Source organism: Pseudochaenichthys georgianus, chromosome 13, assembly GCF_902827115.2.
Source record: "Pseudochaenichthys georgianus chromosome 13, fPseGeo1.2, whole genome shotgun sequence".
Lineage (NCBI taxonomy): Eukaryota > Metazoa > Chordata > Actinopteri > Perciformes > Channichthyidae > Pseudochaenichthys > Pseudochaenichthys georgianus.
The window spans coordinates 4,446,336-4,468,223 of NC_047515.1; the positions used below are offsets into that span (position 1 = coordinate 4,446,336).

The following is a 21,888-nucleotide window of genomic DNA, read 5'->3' on the forward strand; positions in this document are numbered from 1 at the left end:
ACAAACATAGCTACATTGTGTATTTTTAATCCACTACATGTATTTAATACCTTTACTTACTTTACAGATTTGGATTAATGATGTGAAATATAATCAAGTGTTAAATCAGACTTTACCTGCTTTGAGAACACTTTAATGCATTAAGTTCAAATTCAAATGTTTTTTTGTCATGACATATACACAACTACGGTGTAATTATGTAATGTTTGAAATACTTAGATGGCAGGTTCTCAACATTGCAATTTTACAAGATATAAAACAAAATATATAAAACAACTACATGCAAAAATAAAAATAGTGCAAGCTCAGCCGTTTAATAGTCTTATGGCCTGTGGGATGAAACTGTCCCTGAGTCTGGTGGTTTCATTCCTGATGCTGCGGTGCCGCCTGCCAGGCGGAAGAGTTATCGATAATCAAAACATATAATATATGTTTTTCTGAAATGAGGTATGAGGATAATGACTTTTACTTTCAGTACTTTGTGTTTATTTTGATGCTAATACCTATGTACTTTTACTTGAGTAAGATTTTAAATTCAGGACTTTTACTTGTAACAGAGTATTCCTACACTCTGATACCTCTACTTTTACCTGATTACAAGATCTGAGTACTACTTCCACCTCTGGACACAGCTCTGGGATCCTTGGCAGAGACGCATTTAGGACTTCACAGGGAAAGGCATAGATCATGTTGCTCAGAAAAGACAGACAGACACCTTGAGGTGCTGGCGTCGAGGCTCTGTGGTATGAAATGCCCCATGACAGACTGGTAGGGCGTGCTGGTAGGGAGGTGGTTGTGTTCAGAGGTCCATGAAGTAAGTTGGAATAGAGAGAAGGTGAAACAAATCATTAAATGATTTTTGGACCTTTGGACTCATTTGTACAACAAGAACTCATGTGTTGCTGGAGATGCATTTAGTTCAGTTGTCACTGTTAGAACTATAGTGTCCTTACTGATAGTGCCTAAACATCCTGACCTTCACCACAGGATGCAGCTGTGGTTATGAGAGGAAATGCTCATTATCTTCAGTTCCTATATGCAGTGGTGGATAGTACATACTCAATTATTGTGCTTTATTTTTGACTTTACATAACATTTAATGCTGCTTTATACTTATAAGTCACTACATTTCAGAGGGTAATATCATACTTTTTACTCCACTAAATGTATTTGAACACTCACAGTAACTAGTTACTTTGTACACAAAATAGCACATACATATTTACTACTAATCTATACAGTATCTACATTTGGTCACAATTGAAAAACTACAATACTTAAATGCTCTTATATGTATCACAATAAAGTACGGTGAAATGATCTAGTCTGAATAACAAGTATTTTCACTTTTGATACTTGAAGTACATTTAGCTGAATATTATTTTACTTGTTGTACTTTAAGTACAGTTTGATGCTAATACTTTTGTACTTTTACTGAAGTAGAATTTGAAATCAGAACTTCTACTTGTAGTAGAATATTTGAAGACCATAGTATTCATACTTTTATTTGAGTACAGTATCTGAGTATTTCTTCCTACACTGTATCGATGGGACTTCAATGTAACCAAAGAAAGATGATCATGTATCACTCAGGCAAGTGATACACGGTGATCTGTAAATGTTTACTTCTGTTGAGATCCTTCTCTACCTCAATTCACTACTGGTGATGGTTTTATATATTTACAGTGCACACTAAAATGGGTGCATCGTAAAACAAATGGAGGTAATTCAGGTAGATGGCGGAGATGTTACCTATGTTTGTCCACCAGGGGGCGGTGCACACCCATCAAAGCTCCCACACACCAACACAAGCAACAGTTGTTGACAGCAGATAGCCACACTCATATTATCCTCCCACTCTTATCATTAATGGTAATCAGAGATGTGTATTTGTTGACACAGTCTGCAAATTGTCAATAGGACCTTTGTTTGAGCAATCGTTATTTCCTGTTGTTATAATTGCTGGTATTTTAGGGGGTTTCTGCTTGAGTTTCCCCATGTTAAACAAACGTCATGTTTATTCAGTGTTTGATGAACAGCTCTTTCTTTGTAACCGTCGGACAGAGTGGAAGACAATAAACAACCGTGGAAAACCCAGTTGGGGCACAACCTTAAATAACAACTGAACTGTTGGCAACATACACTGACATGTTGACTTTAATAAAAATGTATTATGTCAATAGATTTCACAAAACTGTATTAGGTAGTTGAAAGCATAATACATTTTATTAAAATCAACGTTTCCGTTTTTTCAGTGTACTATCTTTACTTCCTTGATGAATCATCCCTCAGACAGAGACAACAATGATTGAAACCATCACTGGTTTGTTTTAATGTAGCCTTTCTTTTGAAAATACACAATTGTACCTTTAAAAAGCGCTCAGACGTAGGTCAGTGCACCACACGGCCCAGCCCTGTTGGCTCTCCATCCATTCAAAACCACGCTTCTACTTTTAGACATGGCGGGCCCAGTTCTTTGGCCTGGCAGGCGTTCACCTTCACAGCCACCAGGTAAATGTGGTGACCTAGATGTGGAAAAAGTACTCAGATCTTTTACTAAGTCAAAGTAGAAGTACCAGAGTGTGGGAATGTAGGCCTATGTAGTGGAGTAACAAGTACACTCTTCACCTCTGGGGTCTAGATGTAGCCTACAGGAAGTGCAATACTTGAGTATATTTACTTAACAACTTTACACCACTGACCATGGCTAAGCTAAAGGCTGCTAATGGTCGGCGTGATGACGTTTAGCAGTCTTATTTTGTCACTTTTTTAGCTACCTCTGACACAAACAAGCTACGGACATTTACTTAACAAGAGCAGTTGAGTAAATGTACCTAGTTAATTCACACCACTGCAGAGCCCTTGGATATGCCAGTCACCAGTGGCAGAGAAAGCAGATAGTGTGAGAGCTCTTGTGGCTCTGCAGTGTTCAGCTGGTGGCTCTGCAGTGTTCAGCTGCTGGCTTCCTGATGTGGACAGAAGGCAGGCAGCAGAGCTCTGTTAAACAGCAGATGTTTTACACTGCGGCCGTTACCCTCATTTCCTGGGCGGAGAGCTCCTCGCTCTAAGAGACGAGTAACAGGAACCAGAAAAAAAAGAAGAGTTAGAGGGAGAGAGAGAGAGAGCCAGAGCGAGGGGAGTGCAAGAGAGAAGTTAGCCGAGCTTCCACAAATCACTCTGTCACCAGCAAGCTCTGACAAGCATCGGGAGAGAGGGAGAAAGGGGAGAGAGACTGGGGAGTTAAATAGAGGTGCGAATAGGGAGTAGTGTCAGAGCAAGAGGGAAGGTGTGAAGGAGCTTCAAGGAGGTGATACAGATGGATGGATAGAGGGAAGAGAGGACAAGACTACAATCCGGTTCTCATAACTTTTAAGAGGGGCTGTTACTCCTGCTGCTGCTGCTGCTGCTGGGTCTGGATGGTGCACATGTAAAGAGGTGTGTCAAACTTGAGCAAATATTGTTACGAGAGTTGGAGTGGCAGTCTGTTATTTTATAGCATCCCCTGCCTGAGCTGTTTTTTTTTTATTATCTCAGGCTCGAAACACAGGGATAACATTATTGTGTTTTAGAATAAAGAGACAGTGTCAGAAAACTGGTCATAGTGTGTCAAGTAGGCATGAGTCGGAAATCATTTTTCTAGCAGCTGTACACAGATCACATGCTCTTAATGCTAAAAAGGGGTAGTCAGAGCGGAGAGTGTTTGAGTGTATCAGATGTGTGTATCAGAAAAATCTTAGACTCAAATGTTAAGGGCTAAAGAACGTTTTGTTTTGACATGTGGAAGTTGCTTTGAGCAAGACAAGAGTATTTGGGTGTGTTGTGACTCACTGAGTGTCTTCTGAATCTTGGTGTGTGCTTCTGTTTGCACGTTAGGCTGGGCTCTGTTAGCATTTGACAGCGTCTGGGACGTCATTGTGTTACCCGTGTGGCTGAGTCAGAGGCTGGCTCAGGTCTGTCCGCCCACTGGGAATCTCTACATTGGTTTTCATGCCAAGAAGACACAAGTGCTAGGTGGGTTTCACAGCAGCAGCAGCAGCAGCAGAGGCAGCGACTGCGGTGGCACCACTACTCCTGAACTTCGAGGACTCTCCACACTGCTTGTATTGTTCTGCTGTCTGTAAACACCTTGCGTCACTCACACCTCTCCACGGAGCGATTCCCTGTTCCCTAAGCATCCCTGCTCGGTGGCAGACAGTGAACGGGAGGATTCGCCGAGAACCAGAGCCCAAAAGTAGTTGCAAACATTCACCATGAAGCTGGCGTTGTTGATGCTCATGGTCGTCTACATGGTGGGCAGCGTAAGCAGCATGTCCACATGTAAGACGCTGGACCTGGAGATGGTGAAGAAAAAGCGCATTGAAGCCATCAGGAGCCAGATCCTTAGCAAATTGCGTATGCCCAAAGAGCCTGAGCCGGATCAGACGGGGGACGACGAGGAGATCCCCGTCCCCCTGCTGTCCCTCTACAACAGCACCAAGGAGATACTGACAGAGCAGCAGAGCGAGGTCCCGACTGACATCTCCACGGAGCAGGAGGAGGAGGAATACTTCGCCAAGGTGCTGCACAAGTTCAACATGACAGGTGAGTACCGGCAATAACATGGCAATACATCAGTCATGGGTGGTGCACACGTGGACGCCCGTTGTCAAGGATACGGGAGATTGCTGATGGTTTAACTACTAAGGCCGGGTGTCACGTAAAACTGGAATGTATGCTTCTACATTTTAAGGCACTTTGCTGAAGACACACCCACATGGAAGCAAAGATGCTGAACGTGATTGCTTCCATGTTGGAAAATGGTTGTTCCTCAGATCTTACAATAACAGTTGCTATAGTCAGTGGCAGGGGTGAGGAGGTGAGATGGAAAGGTGTAGGGCAGGGGTGAGGAGGTGAGATGGAAAGGTGTAGGGCAGGGGTGAGGAGGTGAGATGGAAAGGTGTAGGGCAGGGGTGTCAAACTCAATTTCATTGCGGGCCACATTCGCATTTTGGTTGCACTCAAAGGGCCGGTTGTAACTTTAAGACTATATAAAAATACATATATAAATATTTAACATATATAAAATAATGTATTATATTACATTATTGGCTCTGCATTGGATTATTATCGGATAGGGTAATACCTTCATAATTAACTATGTCTGAAAGCAGAAGTCTAGGGCAAATAAGTCTCTTCAGTGAGAATGTCACAAAATGATTTAAAAAGAAAAGTCCAATTCTGAGAAAAAAGTCAAATTTGAGATGCATTGTGGGACATGGAGTTTATGGACAACGTGCCTGCGTAAAGTAGCATGTAACCGTATAATAAACACATCATATTTTTTGCAAGCTCTTGTGGGGCCACATAAAATGAAGTCGCGGGCCGGATTTGGCCCCCGGGCCTTGAGTTTGACACCCCTGGTGTAGGGTGTTCAAAAACAACATTTAACAATGAATTTCTTTTGACCCACGACAATTTTGCATAAAAAAGCCAGGGAACAATTGTTGAACATTTCACCTTTTCAGTGCATGTGCGCATACATTTGGACAGAAAACATAGGACTTTAACAAGCCAATCAGATTTGACTCCTTCCAACCATAACAAGAAACTATACCTCGCTGCATTGCTTCAGAAAATACCTAAAAAGATCATTTCATTATGTATGGTATCAGTGTTGCTTTATTTAGCCCATCTATGTATCTCCACGAAAGCTTGAGAATTACCTATTTCATTGTTTTGGAAGCCTTTCAAAGCAGACTTTGCTTTTCTGAAAAGGGCCTTAAGGAGATCCACAGACAGTACAAGTCATGATCTGTTTCCTGAACATAAAATGATGCAACGACGTTATAGTTGCACCCCACATTTCAAATATAAGTATGGAAATGAGCATAACATGTTTCTAGCAGTTTACTGGGATAGTCAAACTGAGACCGGGCCAATCAGTATTTGCCCGATCTCCTCCATAAACTCCCTAAACACGTGTACCGCTTCTGATCTCCACCCAACGTCTTCAGGCAGCTTGAGGAGTTCAGAGATCACAGGCGTTGCACGTTAGCAGGATGGTGTGTTGCATCTGGTCCCGTTCTCCGTGTTGCTCTCGTTGCATCTATGGCATTTTTACTGCTTTATTAGCGCTGTTTGTTTGGCTGGCATGCCCGTGCTGGTTCTTCAGCTAAATGGGTTTCTGGCTGTAATTGTGCAACGGCTCCCAAACTATTATGATAAACAGACATTGTGTTCCTTTCTCGGTTTGGTTTCTTTGGTCTATTGTTCTCTACATGCCTATACCTCTCACCCCATCAGGCAGGCATCCACACTATCCCTCTTTTATCCACCACTTCAAAAGAAAGTGGATGGACGCCGCTCAGGAGTGTGCAGTCCTGAAGGGAGAAGAAAGACACGCTCAAAACCAAGGCGCATGATTTTGTTCTGCTTAGATGAAAACTAAAAGAACAGGGGGGGGGGGGGTTAATGGGATGAGGGACGACATGAAATGCACTCCTTCACCCTCACCCTGTCTGTTTCGTTTTCTTTTCCCTCTCCTTCCCTCAGGGATTGGGGGTTTCCTGTAACTTGAGCATTAGGTTCTCCTTTGCTTATCCTGTCACTTGTTCTCCATCATATCTCTTTCTCCTTCCCTGACCATTTCCCATTTCGCTCCAATATCTCTCTGCCAATAATGACCCGTCTCCTCCTGCTGGGTTTCCTGAGCTTATTATCAGTGTGTTTGCAGCATGTTTTTGACGGGTCTGCTTGGCAGGAAGGAAAGCAGGCTGATGGCCACTGAGATCTTGAGTGACTCAGGTCCGGTGCAAGCGATGCCCATGGGGAACATGTGTTTCCTACCTTTGTGGAATGCCAGAGAACACCCAGCCACTGTCTAATGCTGCGTTCCATTTACATTGGGAGTCGGAGGTCGGAACGTCACATCCGAGTTGACTGCGCTCCAGTGGCAAAAGTAGGAAAAATATGGCCGCCTGCAGGAAAGTTGCTCACCTTGTTTACAGCTGTAGCAGCAAACTTGGGTCAGCCATTGTTAGCAATACCGGTTGACAACAACACTTTACTTCGTATTCTGTGAATACATTACATTACATTGCATTTGGCTGACGCTTTTATCCAAAGCGACTTACAATAAGTGCAATAAACCATAAAGATTCAAATGAAGGACAACAAGAAAAGTGCTGACATATTAATTTCAGACAAGCAAGACCATTGTAAGTGCCAGTGCATAAGTTAAACTCTTAGTGCTACTTTCGTTTAAAGTGGACCTATCATGCTATATTTTAAACATATATTGTAGGGCCATACCTATATAAAACATGTCTGTGAAGTTTTTTTTTCAAAATACCAAACAGATCATGCATTTTAGCCATGCCTCATTTCGCTCTATTTGCTGTATTCCAGCCCTGTTTTTGCAAGGGCTGATTCTGCTTTTGTGGCAGACTACAGCGCCACTTACAGGCCTGGCATATGTACTACAGTGTCTCCAGCGCTTTCGAGCGGTCTCTCATTCCCCTGATAGGTGGAGAGTTGCCCATATAAGCGGAGCACCCCTTTTCTGACGTCAGAAAAATTCAAGTAATAATCAGCTCCGTTGCAGCCCCGTTTTTAGGGATTTGGGTATGGAGGAAAAGAGAGAGGGTTGTGTTGTGTTCCCTGACACACCAGGGACACATATTCATGTATAAAAGACGTACAAGAGTGCATTTTGCATGATAGGTCCCCTTTAATTTTTCAAATGGCCCAGGTACCATACAAACATTGTAACAACATTTCTGCGGATAGAAGATGAGCATTTTTAAAGTAACCCTGCCAACCCTCATGGCGAGTTATCTCGAAGTCTCCAAGTAGGAAGTCTGACCTCAGGGGGCGTTCCAGATCAAATGTCACAACTGGGAACTCAGATACTCCCAATAACGCTCCAATAACCCTCAGGACGGCTTCTGAAAACATACTCAAGTGTAGGAGTGTACGTGTGCAGGCCTAGCAAAAAGTGTTTTGCAATTATTTAAAAGTACATCACACAACAGGGTGCGGGAGCTTCTTCTCTGCATTGAGAAGTAAAATATTGTGAGCAGAGCGTGTGGACAACAAGTTTTTACACATTATCCATCAGCATAGCCTATTCGTCACTTCAATTTGTGGTTCTATTTATTGGGCGAGTCACACTTTCCTGATCCCAACACAGCCTAGGGAGATGCATATTTGTGTGCGCCATTATGGTAATTAAGTGGTGAATTAGGCTAGATTGCTTCAGTAAATTATCACATTCTTCCCTTAAAGCCCACACATATTCACCTCTCCCATTAGACGTGGTATGGGTCCAATGTAAATGTAGCTTGTTAACATAGAGACCATTTCCCCCCCTTTTTGGAAACATGCCTATTTGTGGTGTTCCAGAGTTAAATGGGTTCACTGCTCACTGAGAAATGTATCATATTCAACAGCAGATTAATACGCTGCTTCCATGCTACAATGAGAAGCAGCAACTGGGGTGCGTAAACAGTGTGAGGTGGGGGGAACATTGACAAGTGGGCCATTGGAGGGTGGAGCTGAACGTATGAAGGAGGCAGGTATTTAGCCTGTTGCTGGAATCTGGTGCCTCCCACTGGTAATTACAGAGCTGTCTGCCAACCTGTCACAACAGCTGTCCCCGGCTTACCTGTGGATAGGCCCTGATTCAACACACAAATCCCCCCCCACACCCATGTACGCAGGCTTGGGTGCTATCTATACCCCCATTGGGAAGAGCAAGGCCCTTTCTAAGCCGAGCGTGGAGAAGAAGTTGTACGCGTTGTCTCCTCCAAAGACTTGTATTTGGATCAGATAAGCATTTAAGTGATAGGGAGAAGATGCGTCAAATGAAAGTAGAAGTGAGGATAAAGAGTTGTTGGTAGTGCAGTCAAAATGTGGGGGGGCTTTAGGGGAAGTGACTTAATTTCCTGTTTCCCAAACGCTTCTCTTAACACATCTATCTCAGTTTACTTAAACTAGCAGGAGAAGATTACTTTCCGTGCATGGTTTGCTCCCTGCACCGTTCACAGCTCTTCTAACGGGTTGCTCTGTGTTTTTCATTCAAACGTTTTTTTGAAGACTCTCTGGGTGGGACCAGTATAAATGTAATTTCATTTCCCTTTGAACCCATGACAGCTCTTTTCAGTTTCAGTTTGGCTTCCCTACAAGTCGTGAAACACTACCTGAGCAACAACACAGATGGTGGTACTGGTTAATGATACACGAGCAGCCCTGACATGCAGAGGTGGATTAAGTACTCAGATCTTGTACTGAAGTAAAAGTAGAGTGAAAAAGTGGAGTGTATGAATACTCTGTTACAAGTAAAACTCCTGCATTAAAAATGTTACTCAAGTAAAAGTACAAAAGTATCAGCATCAAAATGTACTTAAAGTACCAAAAGTAAAAGTAGTCATTGTGCAGATTGGTCCATTTCAGAATAATATATATGATATGTTTTATTATTATTGATCATGAAAGTGTTCTCAAAGCTGGTGAAGGTGCAGCTAGTTTGAATGACTTTGTATACTGCAGGGTAGCTTGTGAATTTACTCCAGGTGGAACTAAAGTCTGATTAAATAATACAAATAATAATAATAATACATTTTATTTATCAAGTGCTTTATCAGGTGCTCAAAGAAAATAAAACGTCCCCCCAGGTTCGGGTGTTGATTATACTTCATATCATTAATCCCAATCTGCAAAGTAACTAAGGTACTGAATTAATGTGGTGGAGTAAAAGACGATTACACGATTTCCCGCTGAATTGTAGTGGGGTAAAAGTACAAAGAAAATATAAATATTCAAGTCAAGTCACCTAATATTGTACACTACTTTGTTGTACTTGTTACATCTACTGAGTTACTTCACACCATGGTGCCATGTAGGATCCTGGTACAGGCTGATCCTGTAGCAGGGCTTCCTTGTAGCTCCTGTCAGGTCCAAGAGTAATTCCTGGATTGGGAGCAGAGAACCCGGCTCTGGCAGGCTCAGGCAGAGTGGAAGGCTTGGGCCAGTGCCAGGCCCCGGCTTCATTGATACACATCTCCAATTTCTCCGCACCCCCACTCACTCACACTCTTCCAGTCCTCACCACTGTGAGTGATATTCAAATGCATTCTTCACTTTGCCTGTTACAACTCCCCCTCCCACACCTCCTTTCACTCTTGGGTCATCTTTCTTCCATCTTCCGATTATCTTTGCACGTCTCCGTCCGACTTTGCAAAGTAACGCCGGTAGATTTATGATGTTAAAGCCTTCAGTAGCTTGGCTCTGTTTTCTGTCAGCCCGTGCATGGGGAATGTTCCTGCTGTCATGGAATGGGGCAGGCTCAGGAATAAAACTTGCAAATATGGGCAGGACTATACTAAGAAAACAAAATGCTCTTTATGGTCAACTTTATAGCAGCTGGAATGGATGAATGATTGGCTGCAGTTTAAATTATTGAGTAACACTGTGAATTTGGCTCCTCAATTTTATTCTCTGAAGAACCATCACCTTACCGTGGTGGAGAGGTTTGTGTGCCCTGATGAACCTGTGTTGTCTAGAATCTTGTGTTCCTGGTAGGGTCTCCCATGGCAAATTGGTCTCAGGCAAGGGGCCAGACTAAGATTGGTTCAAAGACCTCATGAAAGACGACACACGAAGTGAGGATACCCGGCCCGGAGGAAGCCCGGAGTCCCCTTCTGGAGCCAGGCCCAGAAGGAGGACTCGAGAGTCTGGTGGCCGGGCTTGTCACGAAGCCCGGCCGGGCACAGCCCGATAAGGCAATGTGGGCAACACCTCCGCTTCTCCGTCCCGCGGGCCCACCACCTACGGGAAACAGCGATGGGGTCGGGTGCGCTGCCAGAAGGGTGGCAGTGAAAGCAGAGGGTCTCGACGGACCAGACCCGGGCGAAAAAAGCTGGCTTTGGGGACATGGAACGTCACCTCTCTGTGGGGGAAGGAGCCGGAGCTTGTGCGGGAGGTGGAGCGTTACCAGTTGGATCTGGTTGGGCTCACCTCTATGCACAGCGTCGGCTCTGGAACCTTACTTCTGGTTGGACTCTATCCTTCGAGGGGGGTCACCTCCCTATGCCTGCGGGTTATGGGGGGGAAACTCTGACTGTTGTGTGTGCTTATGCACCAAACAGCAGTTCAGAGTATACGGCCTTCTTGAAGACCCTGGAAAGAGTCCTGTATCGGGCTCCTGAAGGGGACTCTTTAATCTTGCTGGGAGACTTCAACGCACATGTGGGCAATGATGGAGAATATTGGAGGGGTGTGATTGGGAGGAACGGCCCCCCTGATCTGAACCGGAGTGGTGGTTTGTTACTGGACTTCTGTGCTAGTCATGAATTGGCCATAACAAACACCATGTTCGAACATAAGGATGCTCATAAGTAGGGATGGGTATCGAGAACCGGTACTAAGTCAGTACCGGTACCTGATTGGACGGTATTGGTATACCGTTAAGCCGCTGGACAAACGGTGCTGCTTTCGGAATATGAATTACGCTACTTCCTTAGTTTAAACAATTCTTGTTGGTTGGGAACCCTCATCCCGTGTGACGTATCCGGCTGGAGTACCACTGATTGGCCACTGTGAATGCCACTCGTCATCTCTCCTAACAGCGCTCTTATTATTGTGAGACTCCCGGGGGCAGACCATAGGGGCAGACGCAACATCTTGCTAGAAACAGCGTCTCAAGGCTTCTTAACATTTAACAACATATTAATGATGCATACCCACTTAACGGGAAAAACTCAGCTAACAGACGATATTAACCATTTGAGCTACACGGAATAGAAGTCCAACACCAAGAGTCTAAATCAACACTTAGCAAAACGGGCTAACAGGGCTAACAGGTCTAACGGCTACTTTAGCACATAACTGGCAAAAGCGATATTTTCTACGTCATTGTATCTGCACAAACAACATATCACATGAAAGCTGATTCCATTGGTGTAAGTCTCATCACTGTACGACCAAAACTCACTGAACTAGGAGCCAGGAAAGAACAAGAAAACATCTTCACTTTACATAGCCATGATGATAGTTATGTCTTATCTTTGCTGTTTTGTGATCAAAAGTTTTGTTTAAGGGCATAAAAACAGTTAATCCAATGTCTCTGTGTAACTTTAAAATTATTACTGATAATCCATTATTACAAGCTTCCGGTTTAGGAGGTGCGCACGCAGCATCTCGTTTTAACTGAATAATGGTCAACACACAAACACAAACATTGAAAAAGTTACATTAAATAATAAATACAAATACATTATAATAAAATGACTGTTGTTTAATCTTCACATCTTGTAATCATGTCTATAATTTTGAGCACCAAGTTATTGAAAAGTATTGATAAGAGTATCGAAAAATACCGATACCGATAAGCAGTACCGGTATCGGTATCGATAAAATCCTAACGATACCCATTCCTACTCATAAGTGTACGTGGTACCAGAGCACCCTAGGCAAAAGGTCCATGATCGATTTCGTTATCGTATCATCGGACCTGATGCCGTATGTTTTGGACACTCGGGTAAAGAGAGGGGTGGAGTTGTCAACTGATCACCATCTGGTGGTGAGTTGGGTCCAGTGGCGGGGGAAGCCTCTGGATAGACCTGGTATGCCCAAACGTGTAGTGCGGGTGAACTGGGAACGTCTGGAGGAGGCCCAAGTTCAGGAGGCCTTCAACTCACACCTCCGGCGGAGCTTTTCGGGCATTCCTGTGGAGGTTGGGGACATTGAACCAGAGTGGTCGGTGTTCAAAGCCTCTATTGCCGAAGCCACGGCGGGGAGCTGTGGTCTCAAGGTCTTAGGTGCCTCAAGGGTAACCCTCGAACCTCCTGGTGGACACCGGTGGTCAGGGAAGCCGTCCGACTGAAGAAGGAGGCCTTCAGGGATTTGTTATCCCGGGGGACTCCTGAGGCAGCTGCAAGGTACCGACAGGTCCGAAGGGCAGCAGCCTCAGCCGTGGCCGAGGCAAAGCAGCGGGTGTGGGAGAAGTTCGGAGAAGACATGGAAAAGGACTTTCGGGCGGCACCAAAGTTGTTCTGGAAAACTGTCCGACACCTCAGGAGGGGGAAGCAGGGAACCATCCAAGCTGTGTACAGTAAGGATGGGACGCTGTTGACCTCAACTGATGGAGTGTTAGGGCGCTGGAAGGAACACTTTGAGGAACTCCCGAAGCCCTCTATGGTAGAGGCAGAGCTGGAGTATGACGGGGGATCAAATCAAATCAGGTTTTATTTATAAAGCACATTTTAAAACGATTTTTGGTCGAGCCAAAGTGCTGTGCATGCAAATAATAAATAACACATTACCACAATAGCAAAACAGAAGACAATAAATTACCACAGCAAATATAAAAATCAAACACAGGGAAATGTCAGGAATCGTATTCCGCTCTGACTAGAAGGCCAGGGAGAAGAAGTGAGTATTTAGTGTTGATTTAAAAAAACCCTAGGGTCTGGGCCGACCTCACATGGCAGAGTGTTCCAGAGCCTGGGGCCAGCTGCTGCGAATGCTCGGTGCCCTGTCTGCTTATTTGCAATGTAGGCTAGGCCTAATCAGAATTATGTCAAGTCCAGATTCAATGTTGTTTGCATAAGTAGGCTATATTTTTCGTTTCGTTTATTTAAGTTAATTCCAGGAGAATTTTGGGAATTTTGTTTTACCCCGGTAGTTTCTGTGGACATGTCTGCCCGTTTTGTGAGTGCACTGCTGTGGCATTGTTTGCGATTACCTAATTAAAAATAGCGTCCCCCCAGTAAAAAAATCCCCACTACACAACTGCCATTTAGTGCTCTAAAAACAAATAAAAGAATTTTAAAATCAATTCTGAACCGAATTGGAAGCCAGTGCAGTGAGGCCAGAATTGGGGTGATGTGGTCACGCTTTTTGTGGCCAGTCAGAAGACGTGCAGCTGCGTTCTGCACTAGCTGCAGGCGTCTCATTGACTGGTCCATACCCACATACAGAGCGTTGCAATAATCCAACCTTGTGGTTACTGACACTTTTCATGAATGCCATGCGTGGTTAAAAAAGACTGCAGCTGGACATAGACTACTCGCGCCAGGGCTTTAGATAAAAAAGGTAGCTGGGAGATGGGCCTAAAATTTGCGAGAATGGAGTGGTCGAGATTTTTCTTTTTAAGCAGTGGCTGCACCACGGCATGTTTGAAGGCAGCTGGGAGACATCCTGAGCTAAGAGAGGTGTTTATAAGCAATAAAACACTTGCTCCAACTGAATCGAAAACATCTCTGAGAAGGCGAGAGGGAATGCTGTCTGAGGTGCAGTTTGTCGGCCGCAGGTGCTTGACTACATCCGAGGGAGAAGAGAGGGACACAGGCTCAAAGTGGTCGAGGACAGCAGGGCACAGAAAGGGAGCAGGATCTGGGGTAGCACTAGTGTGGGCTAGCCTAAGTGCAGATACTTTTTCGATAAAAAATGTAAGAAACTTATCACAGAGAGTAGTTGATGGCACAATTGAAGAAACAACCAATCTCCCGGGGGGAGGTCACTGAGGAAGTCAAACAACTCCACAGTGGCAAAGCCCCGGGGGTGGATGAGATCTGCCCAGAAATGCTGAAGGCTCTGGGTATTGAGGGACTGTCATGGTTGACACGTCTCATCAACGTTGCGTGGAAGTCGGAAACAGTACCGAAGGAGTGGCAGACCGGGGTGGTGGTTCCCCTTTTCAAAAAGGGGGATCAGAGGGTGTGTGCCAATTACAGAGGCATCACACTACTCAGCCTCCCCGGGAAAGTTTACTCCAAGGTACTCGAAAGGAGGGTCAGGCCGATTGTCGAACCTCAGATTGAGGAGGAACAATGCGGATTCCGTCCTGGTCGTGGAACGACTGATCAGCTTTTTACTCTTGCAAGGATCCTGGAGGGGGTCTGGGAGTACACTTATCCGGTCTACATGTGTTTTGTAGACTTGGAGAAGGCGTATGACCGAGTAACAGGGAGTTACTGTGGGAGGTGCTGCAGCAGTATGGGGTGAGGGGGTCTCTACTCAGGGCCATCCAATCTCTGTACTCCCAAAGCGAGAGCTGTGTCCGGGTCCTCGGCAGTATTTTGGACACTTTTCCGGTGAGGGTTGGCCTCCGCCAGGACTTGTAACCATATTCGTGATTCTAATGGCTTCATCGGTCTGCGACCTTCAGCACTCACTGGATCGGTTCGCAACCGAGTGTGAAGCAGCTGGGATGAGGATCAGCACCTCCAAATCTGAGGCCATGGTTCTCAGCATGAAACCGATGGACTGTCCACTCCAAGGAGGGAATGAGTCCTTACCCCAAGTGAAGGAGTTCAAGTATCTTGGGGTCTTGTTCTTGAGTGAGGAAACAATGGAGCTTGTGATGGGCCGGAGAATCGGAGCAGCGGGAGCAGCGGGAGCAGTACTGCAGTCGCTTTACCGCACCGTTGTGACGAAAAGGGAGCTGAGCCAGAAGGGGGGGTCAGAGGCTCCTGAGGGAGGTGTTCCAGGCACGTCCAGCTGGGAGGAGACCAAGGGGTAGACCTAGGACCAGGTGGAGGGATTATATCTCTTCGCTGGCCTGGGAGCGCCTTGGGATCCCCCAGTCAGAGCTGGTTGATGTGGCCAGGGAAAGAAAAGTTTGGGGCACTCTGCTGGAACTGCTACCTCCGCGAGCCGACCACGGATAAGTGGGAGAAGATGGATGGATGGATGGAATTGTATTAGTGCGTGTAGTACAGCATTCTGAATAATAAAGATTGCGTAGTTCAATTATGTGGTAACTGCAGTGTCAAGAGTCCAGGGAAAAAATGAAACATTTTCTGTGCAAAGAGATATGACCTGTACAGCAAATGATCTTTACTGCAATAACTATGACTATATAAGCACCACTAAAAACTATTTAGATTATTTATTTAGTAACCTAAATATGATGATCATCGATAGACACTGAACATGTATTGTGTGTGCCAGGTGTGATCCATGTGGGGGGATGGGCACATAAGGAGGGAAACACATCTTGTGTGTGTGTGTGTGTGTGTGTGTGTGTGTGTGTGTGTGTGTGTGTGTGTGTGTGTGTGTGTGTGTGTGTGTGTGTGTGTGTGTGTGTGCGTGCGTGCGTGCGTGCGTGCGTGCGTGCGTGCGTGCGTGCGTGCGTGCGTGCGTGTGTGTGTGTGTGTGTGTGTGTGTGTGTGTGTGTGTGTGTGTGTGTGTGTGTGTGTGTGTGTGTGTGTGTGTGTGTGTGTGTGTGTGTGTGTGTGTGTGTGTGTGTGTGTGTGTGTGAGTGCGTGCGTGCGTGCGTGTGCGCGTGTGGGACCGGGACCGGGAACACCATGGGTGTTACAAAGTTGACTAAATCATCCAAAATTCAATGAAAGTGGTGATCAGCAATTTTATATGTTCAAATGTCTACTGTAGAAGATATCATAAAGCCTTGATGCAATCCAATGTAAAACAAAAAAGTTATGATTGATGAAAGTAGTAAATCGGTCAGATTTGACCCAAACACAACAGGAGGGTTAAATCTATACCAAATAATCCTATTTTAAACATTTCTTCCAAGTATTGTGAGCCAAAATCCGAATTTATGAAAGAACTAGTGAATACATCTTTAAAATAAATATTGTGGGGTAAAAAGTACAAAGTTGGCCTCCAAAGTGTTGTAGAGTAGAAGTATAAAATGAAAATACTTGGGTAAACTAAGAGTCCCTCAAATGTGTACTTAAGTACAGTACATGAGTTAATGTTACTTTCCACCACTGAATATAATAATAACATGTCAGATCTCCACCATCTCTCGTAAATTAGGGAGCAAAGGATAATGAAAGAATGGAAACAACACATACCTGTCTGTGCCTTAATATCAGATTCAAATGTTTAATATTTAACATCTGCTGACAACGAGCCAATTATATATTCTCCATAAAAAGACGCAGTTTTAAAATGTTTAATTACATTTCAAAATAGTTACCTTTCTGAAAGCCAGTAACACATACAGTGCCTTTTATATTCCGCCTTTAAACATGGCATGTTGTGTTTTTGTGCATCCAAAGTCATTATTGGTGATAAGATTCCTTCTTGTTTTTGAAATCTCGTCATCAGTTACTGTTTTAAATCCCACAGAAAAAAATGACACAGGGGCAGAAACGAAAAAAATTATCCCAATGATCTTCAACTTGTCGGAGATACGTAAAAGTGTGGGGGATTATCGCCTGCTGACCAGTGCGGAACTACGGATACTCATCAAGGGCCCCAGCATACGAAATGAGCAGCGGGTGGAGCTGTACCAGGGTCTGGGGAAAGCGCGTCGCCACCTCGTCTCCCGATTCGTCTCCAATGTCTGGAAAGACAAGTGGATGTCCTTCGATGTCACTGAGAGCCTGCAGACGTGGCTCAAAGGGACTGGTGAGAAAACATAACTTTATTTACACTTGATATGACGCCTGTTCATTTCTTTAGTTCCACCTGTCTGCAGATACTAAAGATGATGTCTACCTTAACCAATAAAGTTTTTAATGGCTGTAACTGTTCTGTTTCACCAGAGGATGAGCAGGGCTTCGAACTTCGGCTGTTCTGTGAATGCGGCCTGAACAATTCCGAAGTCTTTGGTTTTAAAATCTCCGGTATTGACAACAGTAGGGGAGACAAATCAACTATGCAACTGTTGACAAAGCAACCACCCTACATCCTGACCATGTCCATCCCTCAGAACAGCAGCAGCCACCTCACCACGCGCCGAAAACGCTCCACGGACACCAAAGATACCTGTACAGCGTAAGCAATCCTGTTATTTCAATAACATGTTTGAAGCTGAATCAGGCATTGCTACCCATTGTGAGATTTAACCATGGATGTATGAAGAGAACTGGATACAGTGTTGGAGGCGGGAACCCGTTCTTACCTATGGAAGTTGCTCAGTGGCACATGGACTCTTGAGAGCAAAAGTACCTGTATCTGGGCCCATTGAGCGTGCAAAGTTGAGCTTTCCCTTCAAGCCACGCATCCAATCTTCCGCTTTCGGCTACGTCAAATGAATGTAGAGAGAAAACTTTTAGACCCTAATGACTTATTAAAGGGCTATAAAAGCGGTCACTTGGTTGATTTTGTTTTAATATATTACCCGGGCGCTGATTAACAGACGTCTCTTACTCAATGTAAGTCAATGGGAAAAAGTATTTTTAGGCCCAATGATGTCCCAGAAGTTGTAGTACCACCGTTTGGCCACTACATAGATTTGCTTCAACGTCCGGAGCACTTCCTGGGGGCTTGGTTTTAACACGTTGGGACAGGTGAAAGCACAACTCAAAGCTGTGTGGTAAATACACTGTATTTGTACAGCGCTTCTCAACCCCAGTAGGCCTCAGTACTTAATCTATCTACGCCAACCCTGTCTCCTACAAATTATGGTCCGATGCAATTTGACTGCATTCTCAATTACATTGCAAGGGAAACATATTTTCTTCTGGATTACAGTCACAGTTATTAACATGTGTTTAACGTTATGACTTGAAACAAATGAAATACGCATCAGAAGTACTTGGTTCGGTTTTAGGGAAAGATCACGGTGTGGCTAGTATATTCCTACTCTGGGTGAAAGTCCTGTGTATGTTTGATCCATCAAACCAGACTCCACTCCAACAGCGTCTTCCACTGATTAGAAACATACTCCATCAATCAAAAACAAAGCGTCATCTGGGAGAAAATAGGTTTGCCTTGAAACGTTATTGAAAACGCATTTCTGTTGTACAAGAACGTTGTTTTTATGAGACCAGGCTGTCCACACACACTGGCTGGCTTTTAGGAGCAACTGGGGTCCGGACTCCACCTGCACACTACTCGTTTACTGAACCCCAGCTGCACTTGAGCACATTGCATTTTACACTTTTGATTAGATTTGCTGCCCTTTATTGGACACTAAACCCTAACTTAGGGTGGGATAGACCTCGCATGTGCCTGCAAAGTGTACACTGATGGGATGAGAGCAATCTTATATTAAATCGTAACTTTTAAAAACTAATTGATTTTGAAGATTTCCCTGCCACAGCAACTTTTAAACAACAACTGACAACTGCTATGCTTTCTCATCAAAAACGTTTCCCTGTTTTCTCTTTACGCAGTACTACGGAGACCTGCTGCGTGCGAAGCTTGTACATCGACTTCAGGAAAGATCTAGGCTGGAAGTGGATTCATAAGCCGACGGGCTACAATGCTAACTACTGCATGGGGTCCTGCACCTACATCTGGAATGCTGAAAACAAATATTCTCAGGTATACACCTCAAAGTAGTGGACTATCTATTTCTGATTCCATGGCTAAATGAAGGCACAGCAGAGTTAAGGTTCGGCAGCTCAGACGCAATAATTCTTAGAACTTAATGTTTTTCCGTTTATGACTTCTAAAGGGCTGCTTTGATTCACACACCAGGATTGTGGAAGTGCTGTCACTGTTCATAAAGAGGGTTAAAATGACTGCTGAGCCGATCCTCCATTAGTTGGTCGACAGAAAAGGAACAATTCTACTAATTGATCATTATTTTTGGTCAAACATTTAGTGGTTCGAGCTTCCAAATAGAATTTGCTGATCGATGATTTTGATGGAAGGCCATTTCATTGATGATTTTTTTTCACATTTGAAAGATTATACAATACAAAATGTAAACAAATATATATCATTGTAATTGTTAATGACATAAATAATTTGTTACACGCCCATTTCTAATAATAAAGCACATACAAGACGGATTACTACATCAATGTGAAATGTTTTCAATTACAATACTTCCCATTCAACATTTTGTTGCCAATACTAATATTTTAACATAAACACTCTTAACTTAAGCTTGTAACAATCAGTTTTTACTACAAATGCATTGTGGGATTATGAAATACTGAGCTGAGAGCCTTTATTTGGCAGAGACGGAATAAAAATAGAAAGAGGATGGAAACCCAGTAGGACACGCAACAAAGGTCCTGGAATGGAAAGGGTTGCGGTTATGTGGTATGCGCTGTAACCATTCAGCTGTTCTCATGTCCTTCCCTTGTTATAATTGTTTGCAGATTTTGGCCCTGTACAAGCATCACAACCCAGGAGCCTCTGCCCAGCCCTGCTGCGTTCCCGAGGCCCTGGAGCCACTGCCAATCCTCTATTACGTGGGCAGGCAACACAAGGTATCCACACCGCAGCCATGTCGCCTCCATTCTGAAGTATTTACCCAACATTTCATGTGAAAGCCACGCTTGCCAATGAGTTAACCCATTACTGTTGATTTTCCCTTTCAGGTGGAGCAGCTGTCCAACATGGTCGTGAAGTCCTGCAAGTGTAGCTAAAAAATACGACATGGCACACTGCTCCGCGTCCTTTCGAACATAAACCGAGATGTGTTTGAGACTACAGAGAGGGGCATACAACGGAAACAACGAGGTGAATAAGGAGCAGAATAAAGAGGACATGGAGAACAACACATGTCAAGTCTTCAGGATCTTTGTGGTCCAACCTTTCTCCTGAGAGCCACCATTGTCATGTTGAACGCACAAACCATGGACTTCTTTTATCCATGTTCTTTTCTATGTGTATATACTTTTTCCTTGCAGTAGTTGAAATATCTGTCTTAAAATGAATTAATTTATTTGTTGGAGGGACAGATCTGTAAAGAAGTGATATACATGTGTAAAAGTTGGACAGATTTAAAGGATTTTTATAAGAACAAGAAGGAGGAATTCCAAAGGATACGAGGACCAAAATGACTTTGATGATTGTCTGGGATAAGTGGTTATTTCCATATGATCTTCCTAATGGGGTCTCAGTTTAAGGTGCTCAATCCCGGGTGTTGGGGTTTTCGGGTTTTCCTGGACAACAATGCCCCAGGTGTTTTTGGAGAACCGTAAAGGTGAACAGACAGTCCAGCCTGGGAACTCCCTCCAACCGAGAATCTGGAGTCATCAGGAAACAGAGTCTTTCTTTCACGACAGCCGTTCTTCAGTTTTACTTTTCTACAGCCCACGTGATTTGTAAAATGCTTTTTTAATACATAGTTAAATGTCCGTCTGTCCTCCCGTGCTGTCAGAGCCATGTGTAATATCAGTGGTGCTAAGAGTGATGACACCTTGTTTTTCTCTCTCAGGATTTACAGCCAGCGTGTTGTCTTTAGATGGTGAGGGTCAGGGGCTGGGGTTGTGGTGTTGGTTCTAGGGAAGCCATACAGACTCAATACACAGATTTGTTTTTTATAACGCCATAGTAAGTTATAATAAGAGGCAATGTATGCCTTTTATTCCAGGACACTTCTTTTTCATTTCATCTGTAGTGTGATGCTTTTTGCACAACTCAAGAACGAATTCAGCTTGTTTTACGCTTCAATACTCTTCTTATAGTGCACTTACCATTCGAAATTTGTATTTGTAAATATTTTAACAATTTGAAATAAACATTGTTGTTAAATTATCAAGCTTGGAATATTTTTTCCAAGCAGAATAAAACCACACTCGTCAGGAGCTGTGTTGTGAAGTGTGTGTATGCCGATAGCATGTAGACATGCATTCTTGTCTTCATCATCACAAGGAAACATGAATGAAATGTTTCATCTTGTCAGTGTTTGGGATGTTTTGCTTTGTGACTTCAAAAAATCCCACACCTTTTCAGCTACTTAAACATCTCTCGTGTGTTTCCTTTGCTGGTGGGGATATACAGCATGCACAGAACAAATATTATGTTTCTTTCCGCACATTCTATAAAAGCAGGTTGTGCACTTATGACTGTTCAATGTCAGATCTACCAGTGGAAAAGCTTGGTGAATGCCAGGTGCGTGTGGTCTATTTCTGGGAGTGGATGTGTGTTTACTCTGGACGGCTGTGGACTGACTGAAGAAGAGCAGCACCTGAGGAAGCGCTCCAATTCCCGGACGCAAAGCCCCGTTCTTGGCACTGCTTTTAC

General features: G+C 44.0%; 1 protein-coding gene across 1 annotated transcript; it reads left to right on the forward strand.

The window, feature by feature from the left end:
• The first annotated feature begins 3,118 nt into the window (after positions 1 to 3,118).
• On the forward strand, positions 3,119 to 21,403 carry tgfb1a (transforming growth factor, beta 1a). Its single transcript, XM_034097082.2, has 7 exons — positions 3,119 to 3,435; positions 3,874 to 4,581; positions 17,083 to 17,364; positions 17,502 to 17,733; positions 19,077 to 19,227; positions 20,016 to 20,126; positions 20,238 to 21,403. Exons 2-7 carry the CDS (start codon positions 4,251 to 4,253, stop codon positions 20,283 to 20,285), a joined length of 1,155 nt encoding a protein of 384 aa, XP_033952973.1. The 5' UTR covers positions 3,119 to 3,435; positions 3,874 to 4,250; the 3' UTR covers positions 20,286 to 21,403.
• The last annotated feature ends 485 nt before the right edge of the window (positions 21,404 to 21,888 follow it).

Bases quoted from the DNA above. Each gene is read 5' to 3' on its own strand.
- tgfb1a (XM_034097082.2), top strand. From the start codon at position 4,251: ATGAAGCTGGCGTTGTTGATGCTCATGGTCGTCTACATGGTGGGCAGC. The intron at 17,365-17,501 runs GTGAGAAAACAT...CTGTTTCACCAG, and splicing joins GACGTGGCTCAAAGGGACTG to AGGATGAGCAGGGCTTCGAA. The intron at 17,734-19,076 runs GTAAGCAATCCT...CTCTTTACGCAG, and splicing joins ACCAAAGATACCTGTACAGC to TACTACGGAGACCTGCTGCG.